This window comes from Etheostoma spectabile, chromosome 5 (genome assembly GCF_008692095.1).
Source record: "Etheostoma spectabile isolate EspeVRDwgs_2016 chromosome 5, UIUC_Espe_1.0, whole genome shotgun sequence".
NCBI lineage: Eukaryota > Metazoa > Chordata > Actinopteri > Perciformes > Percidae > Etheostoma > Etheostoma spectabile.
The window spans coordinates 8057931-8080526 of NC_045737.1; the positions used below are offsets into that span (position 1 = coordinate 8057931).

A 22596-nucleotide genomic window follows, 5' to 3' on the forward strand; every position below is an offset into this window, starting at 1 on the left:
GGTGTGAAGAGGCACATAACCTGATATAGCCTGGAGCTTTGGAGAGAGTAATGCAGATGATTTCTTGCATCCAAGCAGGTTCTGTTTTGTTGCCAACATTTCTATTTGGTAGTGGAATTAAAATGGGTTTGTAAGATCTAATGATTGCTTCTGTATTTTAAATTCAGGGATTATTAGGATATAATCATACTTTAGTGCAACAACCTAATGCATACATCCACACCAAAGTGAAGCCAGAAGATTTCCCAGATACCTGATCTAAGACACATGATCCAACACTTTCTGTGAGTCTCACGAGGCCAGACTTTGAAGCGGATGATAAGTCCATCCTCCAGAGAAGTGCAGTCTTTCCTTCACAAGTAATGGGCTCACTGGAGAGATGTCTGAGGGAGGACTGAATTAGTCTTTAGACATGAGGTGTGTTCTCATATGTTAATAGGTAATACCCTTATTTTGTGCACTTGTCCAGTGTACATGTCATCCTCTTTGCAGTGTCTTAGTGTCCATTTCTTTTTTTTTTCTTTAGTTGTGGTTTTAGATAATTAAATATAGCTATTGATTAACATAGTCCTATTGACACCCCCTGAACAATGTTGTCTGCATTAAAAATATTAATGTATTGTAAAAATGTATGTTTTTTTCCCCAGTGGCACTGTTCACTAGGCTGACACCTGTAATTGAACCATGAACATGGCCTTTACTTTTATATATAAGGAATTCCAACTAGTCTTCAGGAAGTGGAAGATCTTTTTGGTTTTCTGTTCGTTCTTGTTGTAAATATTCCCTTAAGGTTTCTTTCTTTCTTTCTTACTTTCTTTAAATGAGAAATAATTATAAACATACTCTTGGCCACTATAACTTAAGTTATATAGCTACAGCCTCATCTTTGCTTTGAGAGGAGCGTGTGATCGAGCACATGAAAAACAGGTGTAAAGATGTTATGCATCTCAAGCATGGCTGCTCCATTATCCTTCAAGGTGAAATTGCTGTGGGTCACAGCAGCGCAGAGGGACTCTGTGGAGGTAAATGTTGTTAGTGTGCGGCTCCCCATCTCACTCTGAGAGTATAGTGTGCAACATGACTTGACAGACTTAAAACCCCAAATTTCAGCCATACCTACTAAATCTCTAACTCCACATCAAATCATCTATGGTTGTTCATTCATAACTTTCTCTGCACTGTCTGTGGCGACAGCGTGTTGCTGCAGAGACTCAGGCTGTGTGTGAGTATCAGCTATTTAGAGCCCATGGCCTGCCATCTGCTGAAGATATGTCTAATAGTGTTAGCTTTGGCACATATCCAAGAACCAATCCTCATCACCACAGGCTGTTCCCAGCCGGTGGAAATGCCCGTAAAGGCAACTATAAATAGATGACGCAAATAAAAGTTTAAAATCTTTTAATAAAAATACATGAAACCTAACAAAACTTAATACCAATGACTACTGATCAGAAGGACAAATATAAATATAACTGAAAGATTGAAAATGTTAATAGATAGCGGTAGCACATGAGGCTGAGGAGGAAGACATTCATCTTTATACAAAGCATCATAAAAATATAGATTCTTTTTCAATGCATTCACAAACTGGATTACATAACAAGAAATCTTGATGAAATTGATTATGAGGCCAAGAGTGCTACTGCAGTCTTCAGAGCAATGCTGCCCTCTTCTGTTTGTTTCATTAAAATAAAAGAGGAAGGACAACTGATGGAAAAACTGGAGCTGCATAATCAAACTGAAAAATGAAAAGGACCATGGCAGGAACAACTTTGTAGTTCATTAAATTAGCCTGTGTAAAATCAAACACTCAATTCTTTTAACTTCCCCTTCCTAGAAAGTAAATAGTGTTGTATAGTGACAATGCCACCAAGGCAATAATAACTTTTTAAATTATGAATTTCCTCCTTCCCTTCAATATTGAGTGACAGAAAAGCTGTGATTGGTCAAATCAAGTGCGGATCTATTTATTTTATCTTATAACCTCTCAGGTAATCCTTATTGTTACTGTAACTGGGCAACACAACCTAAAAACATTGCATATGCTTTTACCCAAAATTATGGATGTTTTGGATGCTTTTCTAGATGGGCAAATAAGCTGGTGTGTACTAATGGATTTACTCGTTATCATAGACAGTATAAGAAATACATCCATGGATGTGCTGCTTGTAGAAAGGAAAAAGTACTGCGTTGGAGTAAGGGGTTGTCTGAAAGGCTAAACTTAGGGCAAATCAGTATATTTTTTACCCAATCAGAAACCGTTACGACCAACTTGCTGTTTTGCTGCGTTTTCAGCCAATCGGCACCACCCTTCATTATAGGTTTGACCAATGACATTCCAGGATGTTCAGACGTTCAAACCCGAGGAAGTCGATGATGTGTAGTTATATTTTGTACTATGATTTTGTACTAAACTAGCTAGCTACTGACGCCCGGCTCATCGTTAATTTAAAAAAATAAATAAAGTTTCATTTTGGAGTTACATCACCGCGACAGGGCGCTAAATTGACTTCGCTAACGTTAGCTAATTTATCAGCTGTTAAAGTTAGGTGACTGAGCTGAATTTCCTCGACAGTGTTGGTGCTGGGCATGCTGTAATGTTGACCGTGTTTTCTTTGCTTTCAGCCGCCCTTCGGCTCTCCTAGCTGGGGGTGGATGTACATGGGGAACCGTATCGCTGGAAGATGGAGGGTTTAATAATAATCGAGGATCATCATGGCTACTGTGACGGTGTGTCGTTACACCAGCGGCCGTTTCCTCGGAGGATGGGGCCCGCCGCTGTGTGTCCTCCTCGGCTCTCTGGTGGCCGTCCTGATGCCTCTGGTGGGGGTGGAGGACCAGTGCTGCGCCGCCCTGGAGGGCTTCGCCCAGCTCCGCTGCCACCTGTGGGGAAGCTCGCAGCAGCCTCCAGCTGTGCAGTCGACCAGCCTCACCGTCCCCTTCACTGCCCTAGGTCTGCTGCCTCTGAGGTCCAAGCCTAGCAAAGGTAAACTTCGAAGCACGGTGGCTAAGCGGTTAGCACTTCTGCCTCACAGCAAGAAGGTTCTCGGTGTGTTCCTGTGTGGAGTTTGTATGTTCTCACCATAAAGACAAGCATGCTAGGTAGGACTACAGTAAAAAAAAATAGCCGATTGGCTAACACTGCATTAATGTGCATTGTCCTGATCAATTAAATGTAATCAGAGATGCATGAACTCATTCCTAGTCTTACTCAATACCATATGTTAACGACCAGATTAGATGCACAGCATAAGTGGACCGCATGAGGATTCCCCTGCATTCATTTCCCATAAACTGAGCAAAAAAAGAAACGTCCTGCCACTTTCAATTGCTTTTATATTTTAAGCAAACTTAATATGCAAATAATTGCATAAACACTTAACGATTTAACAACTAAGACATGAACTGAACAATTTTCACAGACATCTGACTAACAAAAATGTAATAATGTGTCCCTGAACAAAGGGGGGGGGGTCAAAATCAAAAGTAGCCCTCAGTATTTGGTGAGTACCAGCTGCTTCAAGTACTGCAGTGCATCTCCTCCTCACATACTGCACCAGACTTGCGGTGGTTGTTGCCATCCTGTACCTGTCCCGCAGGTGTGATATTCGGATGTACAGATCTCATTCAGGTGTTGTTACACGTGGACTGCCACTGCGAGGACGATCAGCCATGCTTCCTGTCTCCCTGTAGCGCTATAGGCGTCTCACAGGAGGGACCTTGCAATGTATTGCCCTGGCCACATCTGCTGTCATCCTGCCTCAGGCACGTCTTTCTGTTGGTGTTTTTCAGAGGCAGTAGAAAGGTCTCTTTACTTTCCTATTTTCCTAATTGTAATTCAGTGTAAAATACAGTTAATTGCATATAGTCATATAATAATCATTGCTGGACTAAGGATCTTGATACATGTATTTTCATATTGTCCAGCCCTGTACATGCTGTATTATTACCTCTATACTGTTTCACATGTGTCCATTGTGTTCGGATTGCAGAAATGGAGTTGGAGGCCAAGGCAGCGTTGCAGCTGGCTCTGGAGATGAAGAAACTGGGGAAGAGGGAGAAGGCTCACAAGCTGCTGGTGCATGCACTCAGCCTGAATCCAGACTATGTGGATGCCCTAACAGAGCTGGGGACCATTCTGGAGGAGGAGAAAGATGTTGTCCAGGCAGACCACCTCTACACTAAGGCCTTGGCCATCTCACCGTGTAATGAGAGAGCTCTGGTCAGCCGGGACCGAACTCTTCCCTTGGTGGAAGAGATTGACCAGCGTTACTTTGGGATCATTGACAGTAAAGTGCGACGGCTTATGTCCATTCCTAAAGGCAACTCTGCACTCCGCCGGGTGATGGAGGAAACCTACTACCACCACATCTATCATACAGTGGCCATTGAAGGCAGCACGCTCACTCTGTCTGAGATCCGTCACATCATTGAGACGCGTTATGCCGTCGCTGGGAAGAGCCTGCAGGAGCAGAATGAGGCGATCGGAGTGGATGCAGCCATGAAGTACATCAACACCACACTGTTGTCCAGATCAGGAACCATGACTGTCAGTGACATCCTGGAGATTCACCGGCGGGTGCTCGGCTACGTGGACCCTGTGGAGGGAGGGAGGCTGCGCACCAGCCAGGTGTTTGTGGGCCATCACATCCCCCCACACCCTCGGGACCTGCAGAGACACATGCATGAGCTGGTTCAGTGGCTGAACTCTGAGGAGGCCCTGCAGATGCACCCTGTGGAGTATGCCGCTCTCGCCCACTACAAACTGGTGTATGTGCACCCATTTGTAGACGGCAATGGACGCACATCCCGGCTGCTTATGAACCTTGTTCTCATGCAAGCGCGATACCCACCAATCACAATTCGCAAGGAACAAAGGGCTGAGTATTACACTGCTCTAGACACAGCTAATGAGGGTGATGTGCGGCCCTTCATTCGTTTTATAGCCAAATGTACAGAGATGACATTGGACACATTGTTGATTTCTACCACAGAGCACGCTGTAGGGCTGCCAGGAGCCAGTCAGGACCACGCCTGTCCCGACTGCAAACAGACCATCCCAATTCACAACTGAGCCGAACACAGTGAGAGAATCTAAAAGCTCTCATTACGCGTTGAATTGCCTTGTCCTGGTTGTATCCCACCAGCCCACACACCCTTGCTTTAGTTTGGGTTGTAGACCTGCTGAATTATTTGAAACTTTTGTAGGATGTTGAATTGAAATCAGATTTTGCCATTTAGGTTTGCTTTTTAATTAAAAGAAACCTTTTTCTCTGTAACCATATTTCCATCTGAGTGTTAATGAACTTCCATGCCCATTAGAATACTGTCTGATGTTTCAATATTGGTGATGTGAGGAGGAAAAAAAGCTTTGTCGTTTCAATTGAGATCCTTCAGTGCGGATGTGTAGTGTGAACATTTCGTTAATTCTCTATCTTTGGGTTAAAGGGGATTTTTCAGCACTTTCATGTATTATTTATTTTAAAATAAAAGTGTTCTATTAACATTTATGTCCTCAAGTTGTAAAATTTTTTAGAAGCTGAGAGTGACATACTGAGATCAACTATGATTTACATGACTTTATTAAAACAAGTTTTAGGCCAGAAAAAAATACATGAGTTTTTTTTACAAGACCCAAAAACACGGGGTATGAAGTGGTAGATAAATCAGGTAAATAAATACTGTAACAGAACACAAGAAAACGCCATTGATTATTAACCTCTATACCAAATTCAAAACATTGACTATAGAAATTATGAAAAACAGCAATGCACACATACCACTTTTAGTACTGGACATAAAAAGGAAGGGGACTCTAGAGACCAATATATTTAGATTTTCTTTTTTGGATTAGGCCACAGTGGTGAGAGCAATACATATAGCTTGTATTCCATGTTTCAAAAACTTTAAAGATTTATATTCATTACAAACTATGGTGACCTTTTTGAATTAGCATACTTAACATTATGCACAAACAGAGTAGTTAACATCTAAAAAAAAAAAGTCGTCGATGGTTGTAACAGAAATGGAAAAACTGCCGATTCTCTGTTTGTTTTGAGAAGAGCTGCAGACCTAAACACAGAATGTGTAGATGACATCAATAGCCTCTTTACCCAGAATGCTTAAGAGCTGTCAGCCATGTGTCTCATCTCACCTCATACCAAGTTCGTTCAGAGGGTAAGATCAACTCTACCGATAACAAAGAAAACAGGTCCAAACCACATTTAGAAATCTGTACTTGGGTTTCAGTTTATAACGTTCTAAGAATTCACTTTTACAGTGTACACACACCAGAGCTCCACCTGTACTTTCTAGCATTAATTTGAACTCTTTCATTCAACACATTACATCAATGGACTTCTGCAGGGCTGCAAGCAACTGTTATTTCTATTATGGATATATCTGGTGAATTTTATTCACTTGGTCATCTTGTCATCTTTAATTGCTTGGTCAACAAAACTTGAGGAAATTGAAAAATGCTTTTACAGGAGTCTAAGGTGATGTCATCAAATGCATTGTGTCCTGTCAATGGTCTAAAACTGAAATTCATTCTATTTTAACAATTGTAAAATGTAAAAAAAACAATTCTCACACCTGAGACTCTGGAATTAGATAAATATAAATTTGACTGAAATAATTATCCAAACACTTGCCAAATTATTTAGTCGATTACCAAATCATTGCGAGCGACTGTTGGGAATGAAACCACCAAAGCAGCCAAAGATGTCTTCAGCTTCATTAACACACGGCTTCCATGTTTACTCCTGGAATTACACACGGGGAAAGGAATATGGTTCATTTCCCTCCTAATCTCCCTTTAAGCCCATAGCACATAAATCACACTGATATCTAAAATAATAAAAGTGATTTGATGATGGATGTTTTTACCATGAACAGACAGGTCACATTACCAGTGAAAGTATACTTGGAGCAGTTTGGTAAATACTATAAGCTATATCAAGCATGAGCAGCGTGACATATTGGGGCAGTTTTCATACTGTAAGAATATGCCCTCATGCCAAGATAAAGCCAATTAACTAATACTAACTTAATTGACACTCTATAGCATCGTCTTTATGATTAGTAGCATATGGTAACCAACAGATGGTTTTATGTCAAAATAATGAATTCATTTACTATACCAGTCAGAAAAAGGACATTGCTAGCCTTGTTAACTTTGTCCTCAGACGTTAAAATTAGTTACACAACAAAAATCCTAGCTAGCCTAAAAATATCTGGAGAACGTCTTTTAATCACTGTCACACACACACACACACTCTCACTCACGCACTCTCACATACAAACACTTCTGCATATAACCTTTTTAAACATCATTCACAAGTTTGGCTGTTTAAAAAAAAAAAATACACTCCCATATGATTCTCAGATTCCTTTCACATTATACAACAAAAGAAGACACTTTGCGACATGATGAATACAATTTTAGAGACAGTATATTTACACACAAATATGATACACTTTTCTTTATAAAATAGCCAGCCAACCACCTTCAACAAACTAAACAAAAACTGTCACACTGGTGAGAAGTCTTGAGCAAAAAGGCTTTCCCATGGAGAGCAGGAGCTCAGCGATTAAGGCAAATCTTGCAGAACGGATGATGAGAAAAAGACTGAGCTTAAAAGGGAAGTTGGGTAACCAATAACAGACAAATCACTAACGTTGATTTTTAAGGACACAAGACGGCTTTCAGTGTGAAGACGGTTGTAATTCTCTCTCCATCTTCTCACTTGCTGAGAAGCATCCTGGCAAAGTCTGAATTTGACAAAGGTTTCATCTCTCCGGCTGCATTCACTACTGCGCTAGCTGTTGCTGGCACCTGCTCAGCTGCCCTCCCGTTCTCAACTTTGCTTCCAGGCCCACTTTGTCTGTGCAGGGAACGGGGGAGTAATGAGAGCTGGGTGCGTCCTCTGCCTCTCCTGGGAAAACAGAAAAACAGTACAGTTACACATCAGCATCATTGGCAAACTTGCAGAACATTGGCATTAAGGGGGAAATGCGTCAGTAGACTTACGATCCAAAGACCTGGCGAGGCATCATGTCTGCGGGCCTGTTGGAACCAGGTTTATCCATCATATTTCTGCGAGGAGGGTTACTTATAGCAACACAGATTTTGTTGTCCTCTATATTCATCCCGTCCATTTTCAGAACTGCCTGAGATGCCTGGGCTTCATCAGCAAACTCAACATATGCCAGACCCTGCAGAACCACAGCAAGAGAGGATTAAAAAAAAAAAAAACGTCAACAGCTGAGTCTATACCTGACTTTGCTCAGCATCTGCATGGTCAAAGGTGGTTATCATTAGCTTAATCAGCATGCCTGGTGTTAGCCAATCATCTGGACACTGTCCTCCTCTTCATCGCTTACCTTGGGTTTTCCTGAGCGATACGTGACCAGACGAATGTCTTTGACGGTGCCATGACTTTTGCAGATTTCCTCCAGTTGCTCTTTAGTACACGTGAACGGCAGCCCGGAGATGAAGATTTTTTGTTTCTCTATGGCTGTGTTGTATTTAAACACCTACGGGGAAATGAATGGGAAGTGGTCACTACTGCGCATTAATTCAGGTCTTCTGCAGGGTTCACCAAGTTAAATGTATGACATTTTACCACAGAATCTAATTCAACACCTGTTTTATGGCCAAAGTATAATGGAAAACCACTACAAACATTATGACCTATAATTGATTATGACTTCCACTTTTTAACCTCGCAGATTTATATAACAATAATTCCTGACGCTATAATGAAATGAATGCGACTGAGATACGCATTATAAAAATAATAGATGGATAGACCAATTAATTTAACTTCAGAATTTGTAAAGTAAATTTAATTTAAATTTATTTTATTTTTCAAAGATTTTTAAGACTTACATATACTCTGGTTATAATAAAAACAAAAATGTCTGATTGTGTTCATATTTACCTTAAAGTCAGGATTCTTGTTTTTGTCGACACAAGGTGATACAAACATGGGCCTGCCCTCCACCTCCCGTCGGTCCAGCTTTAGGGCTTCGGGGACCGACACCGGGGATTCAAACTGTACATAGCCGTAGCCTTTGAAGGTCCCTTTGTTGCCGAAGACGGGGCGAACCTGTTTGATGGGACCACAGGTCTCAAACTGGGCCCTGAGCTTTGCCTCTGGATCCTTCAGGGTGTATGCCAGGTTGCTGATGAATACGCTGCTGTTATCGTTGCGAAGCTCTTGCTTGTCATCGCTGCGCTGTTCGGCGGCAGCTCCCTGCTGGGCTCTTTTACTGCCGGGTGGAGGAGGCTTATAGCCAGGGCGAGCGTTCCTCCCAAAGAGTCCTGTCTCGGTCTCCATGTACTCTTCTGTGGTTTGGTCCCCATTTCCTCTGTGCTTTTTAGGAGCTTGTTCTATCAGAGGGGGAGGAAAATTAGAAAACATAATTTCTGAAAAGAAAAGTGTAGTTTTTGCTTAAAAATAAAGATTTATCACACAAATTATCTACCAAACTTATCATTCCACTCCTCTTGATAATCATCCTGTTCGGCTTTCCTCTTCTCCCCAATTCGAGATCCCTTCTGGACCTTCCTCTGAGCCTTCTTGTCTACCTTGGTCCTCCGCCGCTGATCGGTTTTCTCTTCCTCTTGGCGAGCCAGGTTGGCTTCCTTCTCAGCCACCTAGCAGATGTAAAGAACGTGGTAACATTAGCCAAAAGCAGCTAAATGATACACCTGTCCAGTACCATGCTGATATGTGCTCCTACCTTTGCTCGTTGCTCATTAATCCTGTTTAGCCGGGTCTCTGTCTTCTGCACTGCCACGTCCCAGTCCTCCAGAGAACCTGTGGATGAGGGTGCAAAATACAGAGACATACTGTAATTCATGAAACACATCCTTATTTTTATGTTGTGTTTTTTGAAGTGGGACTCACCTTCCACCCTCTCAAATGTGAGCAGGACTTCACTCACATGCTCAGGGTAGTCTGAGGTGCACTGAACTGCTCTGTGGAGTGCTTTCCGACAGTGAACAGTGTCTCCATAAGACCTACAGATAAAGTAAACAAAAATCAAACACCGTATACAACTTTTGGCTACAAATGTATCAGCACTTCACAATGTATAACCTCTTTTTTTCCTACTCAGACATTAATTGACAGACCTTTCGAGGTTATAGTACTCCAGCCACATGTTGGCATATTTAGCGTTCCCTTTCGTCATGATACTGTCCCACAGTTCTCTGGCTTTTTGGATGTTCTTGCAGTGTAGGGCCTGGTGGGAGAAAAGAAAAGTTATGAGATGTTTATTTGTGCAGACTGTTTCCATATTACTATTACATACTTTATTCTATGTGACAGTGAGGTTAAAGCACTTTAAAAGGCACACATAAAAAGCTCTTTCATAGTATAATTCAACTGAAACTGTCACATTTTAAGAAAATTAAAGTGAGGCTATAGTTTAGTAACTGGTCCTGTAGTGCTTAGCCATGTGTCTCAATGGGCCTTAAGTAGTACTCTCATTAGTCATGGTCATTTGGTATAATAAGTACCTCATAGAGTAGTTGTACACACTTGAACTATTTTTAGGTTTAAAATTAACAAGCTACTTGTCTTTTCTACAAGGCAACATGACATATGAATACATAAAATAAGTCAAGATTAAACACAAGGTTAATCACAATTCAACACAAAAGAAATTCAACTTGAAAATTGAAAATGGTTGTCATAGCAACACTGCTTACCTCTATCCTTGCCCAGATCTGCATTATGATACAAGAAGGATCTCCACTTTCACCAAATCCTACAGTAACACATGACAATAAATGATATAAATTATTTGTTGTCATATGAAATCATATAATTTCCAAGTCCAGCGTCATGTAATAAATTAAATAACCTAAGAATATCACAAAAAAAAAGTTGGACTCAAATCCACCTACTTTCTTCCACATCTTGTTTCATGTAGTCCAAAGACCGAGAGAAAGCGCCTCGTAGCTCCTCCAACTCTTTACTTGATTCTGCAAAAAAATTAAAAAAGGAAACGCGGGTAGCAAGGGAACAATGAGTGAACTCAATAGTTCCAAACACAAAGACAAATTCTGTTACCAACACACACACACACCACACACACACACACACACCCACAACCACACACACACACACACACACACACCCACACACACACCCACACACACACACACACACAACACACACACACACACAACACACACACACACCCACACACAACACACACACACACAACACACCACACACCACCTTTGCTGAAATCCACACGTCTCCTCAGGTAGTCAAGGTGTGCCTGCCAAATTTCCACATAATCTGTCGCCTGAATGAAACCTGCATTCAGCGCCTTCTCAAAAACATCTGTGAGGAAAAGAAAGAAAATTTATGATATGACCAACTGTTACGTTCTCTAATGTTACGCCGGCCTCTTATTGGAAGAGAGCTGTTTTGTTTTTGTGTTTCAGGTCTGATCATCCACAGGTAAAACTTAAGGGTCGTAACACCAACCAAATTTACAATCTACCAAAATAAGGGTCTGGGATATTTCCCTATAAGAAACACACAACTGCTTGAAAACAGCAGCCTAGTCGTCACCTGAACAGCTTCTCGCTGCACTCCAGTTGTTACCTGAGATAGTGTGATGGTCAGCTCCATGCCTCTCCAGAGCTAGAAGGTAGCTCTTCCACAGACCCATGGTCCAGGGACAGTTCCTGACGGCCCGTTCATGAGAGGAGAGAACCAAATCTTTGATCTTCAGCTGACGATCCTGTAGAGTGCAGAGAGAACAAATAAGGAAATGGTTAAAATGATCTTAAACGAGCTGAACAATTTATTACTGAAGATTTTTTTTAGAGTTTAGAGACACTTTTATAAGCTACCACATTTCCTGACATCCCACTTGCACTCCCACATTTTCCTTGATTACTTTAAAGTATATTAATAAACACGCTGCTAAACAGTAAGGAAACCAACCAATCCTTTGTCATTGACATAGGTGTCGTACAGAATCACATTTATTAAATAGGGATCGGAACACTTGAAACATTACTTCTGAAAAAAACTCCATACAAGACATGGCTACTTTAACAATAATGTGGCCACAAGTAAATCCTGTAGAATAAGGATGAGAAATATTCAGATTAGTAAAATAATTATCAACCTGATCTATCAGTTTATTGTCCAAGTTTAGGGTTTACAATGTCAGAAACTACTTTTTTTTTATTTTAATCACTGACTATATTGCATCAAGATAAGCTCAGTGCAACATTTTGACCATAGCTGTTTAGGCCTGGCTGCCCTTCGTTGACGATGGATTTGGCAAGTTAAGGCGCTGAATAAGAGCAGTCAGACAAGTCAAGGGAAATGCCATGTGAAACTAGGGCTGGGCGATATGGCGAAAATCAAATATCAAAATATTTTTGACCAAATACCTCGATACCGCAACGTCATTGCATTGTTGTCTAATGGTGCTTTCACAAAATATTTACACAATGAGATTTTGGATAAATAATCATCAGAAATGTGGATATAATGACTAAGTGGGAAAAGGCTAATAATAGAAAAAGTTACAACAGTTCAGAAAATTACATCACTTTACTGTAATACAGCCTTTAAAACCAGGAAAAGACAGCACTCATGCCATACTACAATATTACAATATCCAAAATTGAAGACAATATCTAGTTGTATATAACGATATTGATATAATATCGATATATTGCCCAGCTCTATGTGAAACAAGTCCAAACTCTACACAGTAAACATTACAGTCTGACCAGGAGCCCTGTAAAGGACAGCACCACGCCAAACACTGACCAATACTCACAAGATAGGTGGTGTATTTTGCCCACATGTCTGGTACCAGGCAGTTCTCTGCCAGGGTCCGCTCAAAGATGATCTGGATCCGTGCTGGGTCGCCCTCCTTTAGTTCAAAGTCAATGTAGGACTGATACTCTGCCAGTTTAGGAGGCTCTGCTACTATCTGCAGCAAGATAACAGCATGCAGATATTATGCATTGCCAAAACTATGCTTATTATTTGAACATAAAAAGGACATATGTAACAATCAAACGTATCAATGAAAGTCACTTACCAGTGATTCTTCTAAAGGTTTGCACTTGGCCAACTGCTGTAAAGCCTTTTTGTACTGTTGTATGACCGTCTCAGCCACCCCATGTTCAGACCACTCCTCATACTCTGCATAGGTGGCTTCCATGTCTAAAGAGCAATAAAGTCCATTTCTTAAAGTTTAAAAGGCATTTTTCAAAAATTATCAGTAAGAGTACGTACACCATGTAAAAGAGTACAACTTTTAAGTGTATTGCAGAAATGTGTACATTTGCAAATGTTACTGCCTAATCTCGGTCTCGTACTTTAGTGAATAATTGAACAGGTGAGATGATAAGAAAAGGATTTAAACACTGCAGAAATGCCACTGGTCTCCAATTAAGTTGAGACAGAAAAAATAGCACAACATTACTGAACCATCAAGCTCTCACTCACCCACTCCTGCAAAAGGGCATGGAAAGGAGTGTTCTCCTTCCAAATATGTATGGCATTTTCAATGCTACAGTACAACTGTGCCAAACTCCACTTATCCCACAAGGCAGCATTATCTTTATTAATGGGTAATTCACAGTTTTTTCAATTTATTTATTTATTTATTTATTACATACGGCCTCACAACACAAATCCTACTACCCGTTTTACAGAAGCCTGTCTGGACAGAAGAGCTTACCCATTAAGGGGATGGCCAGCTGGCGGCGAAACAGTGTATGGATACGATCAAGCTGAGTTTTCAACATATCCTGCTCCTTGGTGCTGGGAATCTTGCCAGGGGGAGGCTAAGAGAGAAAATGGTGTCAAACTTTAGCAAAAGCCCATTTAGTCCAACATAAAAATAAATTAAAATTCAACAATTACAGTACTTGCAATTATTCTGAGTTAAGTGAGTGGATTATTATTTAAAAAACATGCTTTGACACATTAACCTGACAGAGGCAGATTGATGTTGCCTGCAAATAAACTATAAAATCAGAGCATATGTCTGACCACTGATAAGATCCTTGTGATGGAAACACAAACCTGTACTGTGGACAGAATGACATTCTCAAACTCTCTGTACGCTTCCCACACCATCTGTCCCTTGGTCATGTGAAGCCCCACCGCTGTCACCGCTCTCTCGAAGATGGCTCTCACCTTGTCCAATCCACCTGGTGAGCCCATGCCACCAATTGAATACTGAGCATATTCAAGCCATATATCTGGACCTGGGTATAGTCACAGGATTACATTTTAAGATCATGAAAAAAAACTGAATGTCAAATCTATGGAAGTTAACAATGGTGTGATGCACTCACATATATAGTCTTTTGTAGCTTTCTCAAAAAGTTCATACACTTTCTCCCGGTTTGGCTCCTCCTCAGTCATACGGATCTCATCCTTGAGCCAATCTAGCCAGATCTCTACAGGATTCAATGAAATATGGTTTCAGTTGCAAATAATCATCTGGGCTACTAGCAACTGATACTTGGGAGGCCAAAAGTGTATCAGACATGCACCAACCTTCAGTGAGTGGAAAAAGCTCACTCATCTTCTGCCTTGCCTTTCGCAGACGGGAAAGTTCGCCCTCCTGCTTGAGTAGTTTGATGAGATCCACATGGCAGTTGTAGTCGAAAGCGTTGATTGACAGCTGAAAAACCACACAAAGATGTAAGAGCAGTAAAGACGAACAATACAATTAAACAGATCAAAATTACCTCATGCTTCTTTTGTATTTATTTAGCAGTGCTTTAGTACCACTGCCAAAGAAAATGTCACATCTCATTTATGTCACAGATTCAATGATGACATTATGTAACATGTTTATTGAATTTTATAATGATAAACTAAAAACTGGATTCAATATATGCAGTACTTTGTACTCTAATCTAATGCAGCATACATGCATTCTAACTTCATTTCATAAAGGTCAACTATGATAATCTTTTAGGCTGTAGTTTTCTTTATTTAAGATTTGAGTATTTCGTCTATTTCAGTGAGTGACAATTATCACTGCAATATAAGGTAATACAACTCAACAGTCTCCAATAACTACAAAGTTGACCCAACACCTCTTTAAAACAATTGAAACAAAAAAGTTAACATTATAACCTTCATGAAGGTGGTATTTGTTGCAGGCAGGGTGCCAAATAAATGTTTTTGCCCACTAGCCAAACGGCTAGTGAATGTTCAAATTTTACTAGCCATTCGACAGATTACAATAGTTATTTTTGGCTGGAGAGCAGCCACTTGCGTATTTTACCAGCATTTGGATTGTCGATGGTTCTAATTTTTAAACCATGGTTGCAGGGATGTTGTATTAGCTGCTTATTAACGCTACTTTAGCTAACGTGTACCTGAGTGAAACTGAGTGTGGCATACTGCAGTGATGCTATAAAATTGGTTTCTCTTTGCTTTTATAACGTTAGTGGAAGCACAAACTAACAGTATTTATTACTGTACGTCATCACTGCAACAGATTCAATTATGAAGTGTTGTGAGACGTTGTCAATTCAACATATTAAACACTTACGGGTGATACCAAATAAAGTTGGAACAATGCACTTCACATTTGAAGATGTACTTTCTAACTAAACTGGAAGCTTAGCTACTTAATGTCACGCTGAATTGGGATAGTAAAAAGGCGCGTGTGACACGAGACAAGCCATTAGCTTGGCAGATTAGCAGGTCAGCTACTTACGACAGCTAGCTAACTACGTGAAATACGTCGTTTCATTACGCGTTACGCGCTTATTTAATTGTTTTAGACAACAGCAGCTAACATAAGTACAATATTTAGTTTATATTAAACCACAGCAGGGCAGAGCAGCTTATAGTTTTCATGCTGCTGGTTCGTTGTAGCTGACTGTGTTTACCTTCCATTCATTCTCATTAGCGCTTTTTGGCTAACGCTAGTTAACCCTGTTTGGCTCGGGTGTTAGCTGATTAACGTTACCTGCTCTTCCAACCGTTGGATCTCAGCTTCATTTTCTTTCTCGTCTTCCGAAGAATCCTCCTCTTCTTCGTCTGAATTTTCTTCTCCCATGCCCTCCTCCGGCTCGTCACCCGATTCTATATTCCTCTCCTCCATCCCTGCATCTTCCTCCTCCATATCTTGCAACTGCGTTTGCTCTGCGTTGCTTGACGCTGCCATGTTGGAAAAGATGTCTGCCTGGTAACTAGTGATGTTACGGGCTGTGCCGAGGCTTCGGAGTGTTCCGTAAAGCACGTATCAATTTTTTTGTTTGTTTTATTGACAAGATACAATATCTGCATACAGGTTAACAACATTAGCACACATAGATCAAAAATAGTATATGCAAAAAATATATAAAGGACATAAAGTGAGAATAAGGACAAGTTACATAAAAAATAAAGGATACACACAAATAAAGCCTATACAGTCAGATTATATTGGAAAAAAATTATATAGCCTAGACGTGGGCCTGCCTATTTTGTGTTTTTGAAAAGCAACTGTGAGCGATTTGAGTAAACAATTCAGTTTTCTCTTTGTGAATATACAATTTGGCATTAGAACATTGAAATCTGATTTTCAAGAGCGCCAATATTTTACGTTTAAAATAGGTGGGAAATTGCTTCCCTATTCTGTTTACAAAATTTAGGCTACAGGAAGTGTCAGTGTCTGTACATTTAGCAATAAGATAGCAGGGTATATTTCATTTAAACGGTTCACGTGTTCCTTGCCTTTAAATACAGTAAGGCCTACTTAAAATATAACTTATAACACAGTTGAGAAACTATTGTTCTGAATGAAATTAATAAATCTCCCCTCTGCATAATTTTCATACAAGCATGTTGCCCATTTTCAAGTTTACAAGCACATTCACTGCCCTCTGCCTGGTTAAACCACTGACAACCACTGACACTTTCCAGAACACTAATATCACTAATATAATACTAATATGAAACAGTTAATTACAAAAGGATTGATTAGGTCCAAGGAGAGGCATTACCCACAAGACAGATAGCCTATATTATGTTGTACCTATTAGAAAACACAAAATAATTTTCTTTTTTTCATTGTTGAGAGTCATTATTCCCAAACCATAATAGAGCAAAATACAATAGATCATAGATGCTTAAGATCATCTGTGTGTAATCTGCCTGTTAGTACAAAAGTGGTTTTGTGTGCACATAAAGTCTCGAGAAATGAAGACTTTTGCGAACCAATTTGCTGGAAAGCTTCAATGCTTCATGAAGCTTTATCTCGCCATCACAACCGGTAATCTAACCTGACATCGTGAGGGAGTCGGTATAATCCATCCATGGATGGAGTCTGTCCCTGATCTAACAGCTAGTTCCTCTTGCAGGTGTAACGGCTACTGGTAGCCGCTAATAGGCGCTCCTTCAGCGGCGATAACTTCCTTCTTCTCTTGTTTGTCAACAAAATGTGCTCGTCCTCACCCGTGCTCACTCGTTGATTTCCGTTCATCATCGGTAACCCCAACATGGCGATCGCGTCTTTACGGATCTCCGCGTCCTCGCTGTTATTTAGCAGACGTTTATTCAGCCCTGAGCTGAATGCTCTCTGTTCATATCACAAAAAGGTAAACAGCTTGTGTTTTAAACTCGTAATTATAACCAACTAGTTTTTTGACAGTTAGCTACGTTACTTTACTTGTCCTTATAACGTTACATGCATGGTGTTGTCTGACAGTGGGTAGCTAACCGTAGCTAAGTTTAACGTTACCAGCTATGTAGTGTTATATCGCTTTCTCTTTGTCAATTGTCACTTTTCTTCAGGTGGTGGACCACTATGAAAACCCAAGAAATGTGGGTACTCTAGACAAAAACTCAAAGAACGTGGGAACTGGTTTGGTGGGTGCACCAGCCTGTGGTGATGTAATGAAGCTTCAGGTAAGTTGGAGGTCAAATTCAGCTTTCATGACCGTCGGCTTATTACACAACTAGGTGCTTGATCATATGTTGTCTCCAGATCCAGGTGGATGAAAATGGCAAGATTATTGAAGCAAAGTTTAAGACATTTGGCTGCGGATCAGCCATTGCCTCCAGCTCTCTAGCAACAGAGTGGGTGAAGGGGAAGTCGGTGAGTTTGTACAAATGAAAAAGGAAAAGAGAACAATGGATTTTCAAGTCCTGCTTTTTTTGGTGAAGTCTGTTTTCATCCGGTAGGTTGACGAAGCTCTGAAGATCAGGAACACAGACATTGCCAAAGAACTCTGCCTTCCTCCAGTCAAGCTTCATTGCTCCAGTAAGTTTAAAGTCATACAATTAAAGAATAGAAGCAGTGTAATGTGCTTGCTAACACAAGTCAGTGTTGTCATACCACACCTTGAAAGCTTAAGAAAGACAAACATGGATGACACGTTAAAGGGGAAGAAGTGTCTCAGTAAGGTGTTGGTATATGAGCCACAAGAACACCTTCAATGCAGGTTTTCCTTATAATTTGGTAACTGACCCTGGCTGTATATTTCTTGGTAAAATCAAAGCTTCATTTCATGCTTAAAGCTTTTCTGAAAACCTCACTCCTTTTCCTTTCAGTGCTTGCAGAAGATGCCATAAAAGCGGCGCTGTCAGACTACAGATTAAAACAACAGGACAAGAAGGAGGAGCGTGTTCACGCCACCAGTTAATATCTTGTTATGAACTATGCATTATGTCTCAGTACCAGCCCCGTAAGGTTTTACTGCAGTGCTGTTTGGAAGATTGTCTACTAATACAACATCCTCTTCTGGGAGTTTTATACTGTTTAACAATCTCTTTAAATGGAAGGTGCTATTGTTGTTGATCAGAAGTTGGTTATTAAATGCTGATTTTGGAGTGGGAAGTTCACGTTGAATGAAGTGAATGAAGTCTGATCCTTAAATCTAACTATGGAAACTCAACATTGTTCTTACGTTGCAGTGCTTTCCTACACAGAACACAAATGAGATCATAAATCAGATACTAAGTTGAGATGGGTTTTTCTCTTTATACACTATTTATATTTTAGTATTTGGCTTGTTTGTATAAAATCACTGAGCCCACATGGTGGATTCAGTATGAACATGCATTTAGATCAACAGCTAAAGTACACATACAAAATCATACAGAGAATTCTAAAAGACTTTGTACCTATTGAGAGTCAAAATATATAAAAAACAAACAAACATTTTCAGTGTGTCTGCCAGTGTCATTCACCAGATCCTATATCAAGCGGAGCCACTCTCTGTTGGTGCAGAAGTACCTTTTTCAGTACAAGCAGCACTGCCAGCATTAGGAGAACTACTAATACACATAACACAGCGAGCAGAGAGATGACCACTGCAGAGTCTTGTGTGAACGGCCGTGGGTCGGGAGTGGGCCAGGGTGCATCTCTGTTTGTAGAGATCAAAGATCGTGTCCCTTCAGCAGAGGTTGCATTAAGGTAAGGGGGATGGTCTGTGATGTTGTCTTTGAATTTCTGTTCCTTATCAGGGATAGAAGTAGTGTTTTTTAAATGGAGTGGGCTGTCCGATTGTGTTTTATTTAGGGACAAACACTCCTCATGGGTAAGGGTCTCTAAACAGTAGTGGTCAGTTATCACACAAGTCTTGTGAGCATCGTTGAAAAGAAGTCCAGCCGTGGTTTTCTTTGATACTTGCTTTGACAAGTTTCCCAAATACCTCTTGTTTTTAAATGAGCTTGTTTCCATGGGCACTGTCAGCGTCTCTAGCTTTCTCTCCAGCGTGTAGTTGAGGACCAGTTGCTGTGTCCCCTCATTTGGCTTCAGGACACGAGGACAGATATCCATGACAGAGAGGTTCAGAAGCAGGCGGTGAGCAAAATGGACTGGCTCGCTGCACATCAGGTCTGTGGCCATCCTCAGCCTACCACTCAGCAGCCAGCGGTAAAGATACAAGATGTCACACTCACACACCCACAGGTTGTTGGTGAGGTCCACCAATCTGAGACGTGCCAGGCCGTCAAAGGCACTCTCTGGGACTGAACGCAGGCAGTTGCTGTTAATCTTGAGGACCTGCAGGTTGACCAGGGCAGAGAGCGAGGGCAGGTCCAGGACAGAGATGCAGTTTGCTGAGAGGTCTAAATGCATCAGTGAAAGAGGAAGATTCACAGGGAGGCTTGTAAGCTTGTTCCCCTTCAGGGTCAGGAACCGCAGCTTGTTAAGACCCTGAAGTGCCCCGGGTTGAATGGCACGGATGCGGTTGTCCTCCAGGTCCAGGCGAGTGAGATTCTCCAGTTGTCGCAGGGCGCCTGAGGTGATATAAGTGATGCGGTTTTCTTGCAGCAGCAGGGACTCCAGGCTGGGGGGCAGGCCGCGAGGGAAGCGGGTCAGCAGATTATGACTGAGGCTCAGCTCCTGCAGGTCAGAGAAGGGCCGGAGCAGGTGGTCAACGTTACAGAGCTGGTTTCTGGCCACAGATAGAGCCGAGGTACTGAGAGGGACAGAGCGAGGAAGTGACCTGAGACCCAGGGACTCACACAAAACCAGGAAACCTGGGCAAGGACAGCAACAGCCAGGAGGACAGGGAGACTGTATGAGGCAGGCTAGAGGACAGATGCAGAGAACCAGGACACCACATCTGCACCAAAGCATGACTCACTGCCGGGAATAATAGAGGAGAGACGACCACATTTAGACACAGTTCTTACTTATTTTAACTACAAAAAAAGGGTACCACTTCATAATAAATCGATCTTTATAAAGGGTTTATATGTTGTAAATAATGGCTTTAATATTTAATGAATCATTTGGTAATGCTTTAGAGATCAGACAGTAGTAAGAGGTTGGGAAAATCTCCAGCATGAAACGTGTTTTGTTTTTACCTCTTCAAATGATCAGGTAGACTGCTCTGAAAGGGAGACTGTTTGACCTCTGACCCTATGAAAGAGAGCTGTAGGGGATCTGGACCATAGACCGTATATTATTAACGGTCTATGATCTGGACCAAGTCTAATCATTAAAGCCCCCATATTATGCTAATTTTCCGGTTCATAATTGTATTTTGAGGTTGTTCCAGAATTGTTTTACATGGTTAAGTTTTGAAAGAACACCATATTTTTTTGTTGTACCACCCATTGCTGCAGATCCTGTTTTCACCCTGTGTGTTTGGGTCTCTGTTTTAGCTACAGAGTGAGACATCTCAGTTCTATACTATCCTTGTTGGGAGTCGCATATGCGCAGTAGCTAGGTAAGATCACATCAGTAAGAAAACTCTTTCTCCAACTTTGGTCATTACAAGGCAGGATTAGCTGGGAGCCTTCTTCTAAACGAGGGCGCAATTGTGGAATACTTGCAGAACAGGGACATGGAAGTAGATCTTTTGGAGATTATGGTGAACTAGTGTAAAGTTGTAGCAGTGTTTTGCCATTGAGAACAAGCTAACACGCTAGCGCTAGCATGCTACGGTTCGCCACGTTGTGTCTGAAAGTGACGTAGATATCCGTGCAGATTTTGAACAGCTCACCCGAGACTGAAGGCAGGACGTTCTGAAACCTGTATCTCACTCAAAACAGCGTGGATAGTTTTTCCAAGTTTGTATGCATGTAGAAGCACCAGAGACACAAAATAACACCCCAAACAATCATCCCAGGAAAAGTGTTTTTTTCATAATATGGGCACTTTAACAACTTATTAACATTTACTGCAGACCATGTATAAAGCCATTTTTTAGCAACTTAAACCCCATATAAAGGGTGTCTTATTCAAACATAAGATTAAAAAAGGCCCAAGCACTTACTATTTTTCTCTTCCTGTATCATCTGCTCCTCCGAGGAAATGGGCAGGCCTGACACTACGTGGTCCTTACATGATCCGCCGTCCACCGCTGTTGTTGAGAATTCCCGGCAGATGCTCATCAAAGTTTAACGACAGCCTTAAGGTGCTGTATTACCATTCTGGATCCTCTTCACTATTCAAATTGATTGAGAGGTCCTATTTTTTTGTCAGTGGTGGACAGTGACAAAGGTCAAAATACACAGAGCAAGAATATAAGTGTGGTAAATTTTGTAAAGAAAAAAGCAACACAGGTTCGTCCCAGATATGGTTCTTAAAAGACAGGACAGAGCGCTGCTGGGTGGTCCTGCAGCTGTGTGTCTCATCGTCACCTGGTGGGAAGAGTGAACGTGGCACCTCATTGACAAAAGAGCATGGAATCTGACCCCAAGTGCAAGGCTCTGTCAGGACTCACGTTTCAGCCACCACAGGGTTACGCTTGCCTTTGAGCTGTGCGTTATCTTTGATGTTTGATCCTTGAAGGGTCAACACACTCACGATTTGGATCAAACTTTTTATTTTAAAAATTGTTTGCGCTTCAGACACTTTTAGCAATATTCAATCCCATTTCAATACACATTTCAATACATTTGTAATTTATTTTAACAATATAGATTTCAGATGGGTGTACCCATATCAAGATGGAAGTGGTAAATATGATGTAAAAAGAACGCATGATGGTAGTATTTTATTGCTCTTGTAAATTATGGAACCCAAAAAGTTATGACTTCACTGAGCAAATCAATGTCTTAAGATTTGTATAGTGACTACATGTGCTCTTGTTATGGAGCAAAGGGCTCTGTATGTATCTGG

At 41.1% G+C, this 22596-nt stretch overlaps 3 protein-coding genes across 3 annotated transcripts; 2 read left to right on the plus strand and 1 right to left on the minus strand.

Annotated features, from left to right (window-relative positions):
* The first annotated feature begins 2349 nt into the window (after positions 1-2349).
* Positions 2350-5510, plus strand: ficd (FIC domain protein adenylyltransferase). The gene is made up of 2 exons (XM_032516043.1): positions 2350-2986; positions 3993-5510. The coding sequence occupies exons 1-2, from the start codon at positions 2716-2718 to the stop codon at positions 5072-5074; spliced, it is 1353 nt and encodes a 450-aa protein (XP_032371934.1). The 5' UTR covers positions 2350-2715; the 3' UTR covers positions 5075-5510.
* A 338-nt stretch (positions 5511-5848) lies between these two features.
* On the minus strand, positions 5849-16270 carry sart3 (spliceosome associated factor 3, U4/U6 recycling protein). The gene is made up of 19 exons (XM_032516042.1): positions 16003-16270; positions 14571-14697; positions 14366-14470; positions 14091-14275; positions 13744-13849; positions 13099-13223; positions 12832-12987; positions 11634-11772; positions 11259-11366; positions 10922-10999; positions 10724-10782; positions 10145-10254; positions 9918-10030; positions 9751-9827; positions 9493-9664; positions 8946-9397; positions 8386-8538; positions 8033-8217; positions 5849-7937 (listed from the first exon to the last, which is right to left on the minus strand). Exons 1-19 carry the CDS (start codon positions 16198-16200, stop codon positions 7745-7747), a joined length of 2841 nt encoding a protein of 946 aa, XP_032371933.1. The 5' UTR covers positions 16201-16270; the 3' UTR covers positions 5849-7744.
* A 1076-nt stretch (positions 16271-17346) lies between these two features.
* On the plus strand, positions 17347-19179 carry iscua (iron-sulfur cluster assembly enzyme a). The gene is made up of 5 exons (XM_032515172.1): positions 17347-17614; positions 17811-17924; positions 18004-18114; positions 18201-18279; positions 18570-19179. The coding sequence occupies exons 1-5, from the start codon at positions 17516-17518 to the stop codon at positions 18659-18661; spliced, it is 495 nt and encodes a 164-aa protein (XP_032371063.1). The 5' UTR covers positions 17347-17515; the 3' UTR covers positions 18662-19179.
* Positions 19180-22596: the final 3417 nt, after the last annotated feature.

What these genes read in the sequence shown, in the direction of transcription:
- ficd (XM_032516043.1), top strand. Translation starts at nt 2,716, where the DNA reads ATGGCTACTGTGACGGTGTGTCGTTACACCAGCGGCCGTTTCCTCGGA. An exon ending in GAGGTCCAAGCCTAGCAAAG is followed by an intron (nt 2,987 to 3,992) that starts GTAAACTTCGAA and finishes TTCGGATTGCAG; the next exon opens with AAATGGAGTTGGAGGCCAAG.
- iscua (XM_032515172.1), top strand. Translation starts at nt 17,516, where the DNA reads ATGGCGATCGCGTCTTTACGGATCTCCGCGTCCTCGCTGTTATTTAGC. An exon ending in TCTGTTCATATCACAAAAAG is followed by an intron (nt 17,615 to 17,810) that starts GTAAACAGCTTG and finishes ACTTTTCTTCAG; the next exon opens with GTGGTGGACCACTATGAAAA. An exon ending in AGTCAAGCTTCATTGCTCCA is followed by an intron (nt 18,280 to 18,569) that starts GTAAGTTTAAAG and finishes TTTTCCTTTCAG; the next exon opens with TGCTTGCAGAAGATGCCATA.
- sart3 (XM_032516042.1), bottom strand. Translation starts at nt 16,200, where the DNA reads ATGGCAGCGTCAAGCAACGCAGAGCAAACGCAGTTGCAAGATATGGAG. An exon ending in GAGTACTATAACCTCGAAAG is followed by an intron (nt 10,031 to 10,144) that starts GTCTGTCAATTA and finishes CTTTATCTGTAG; the next exon opens with GTCTTATGGAGACACTGTTC. An exon ending in TTAATGAGCAACGAGCAAAG is followed by an intron (nt 9,665 to 9,750) that starts GTAGGAGCACAT and finishes TACATCTGCTAG; the next exon opens with GTGGCTGAGAAGGAAGCCAA.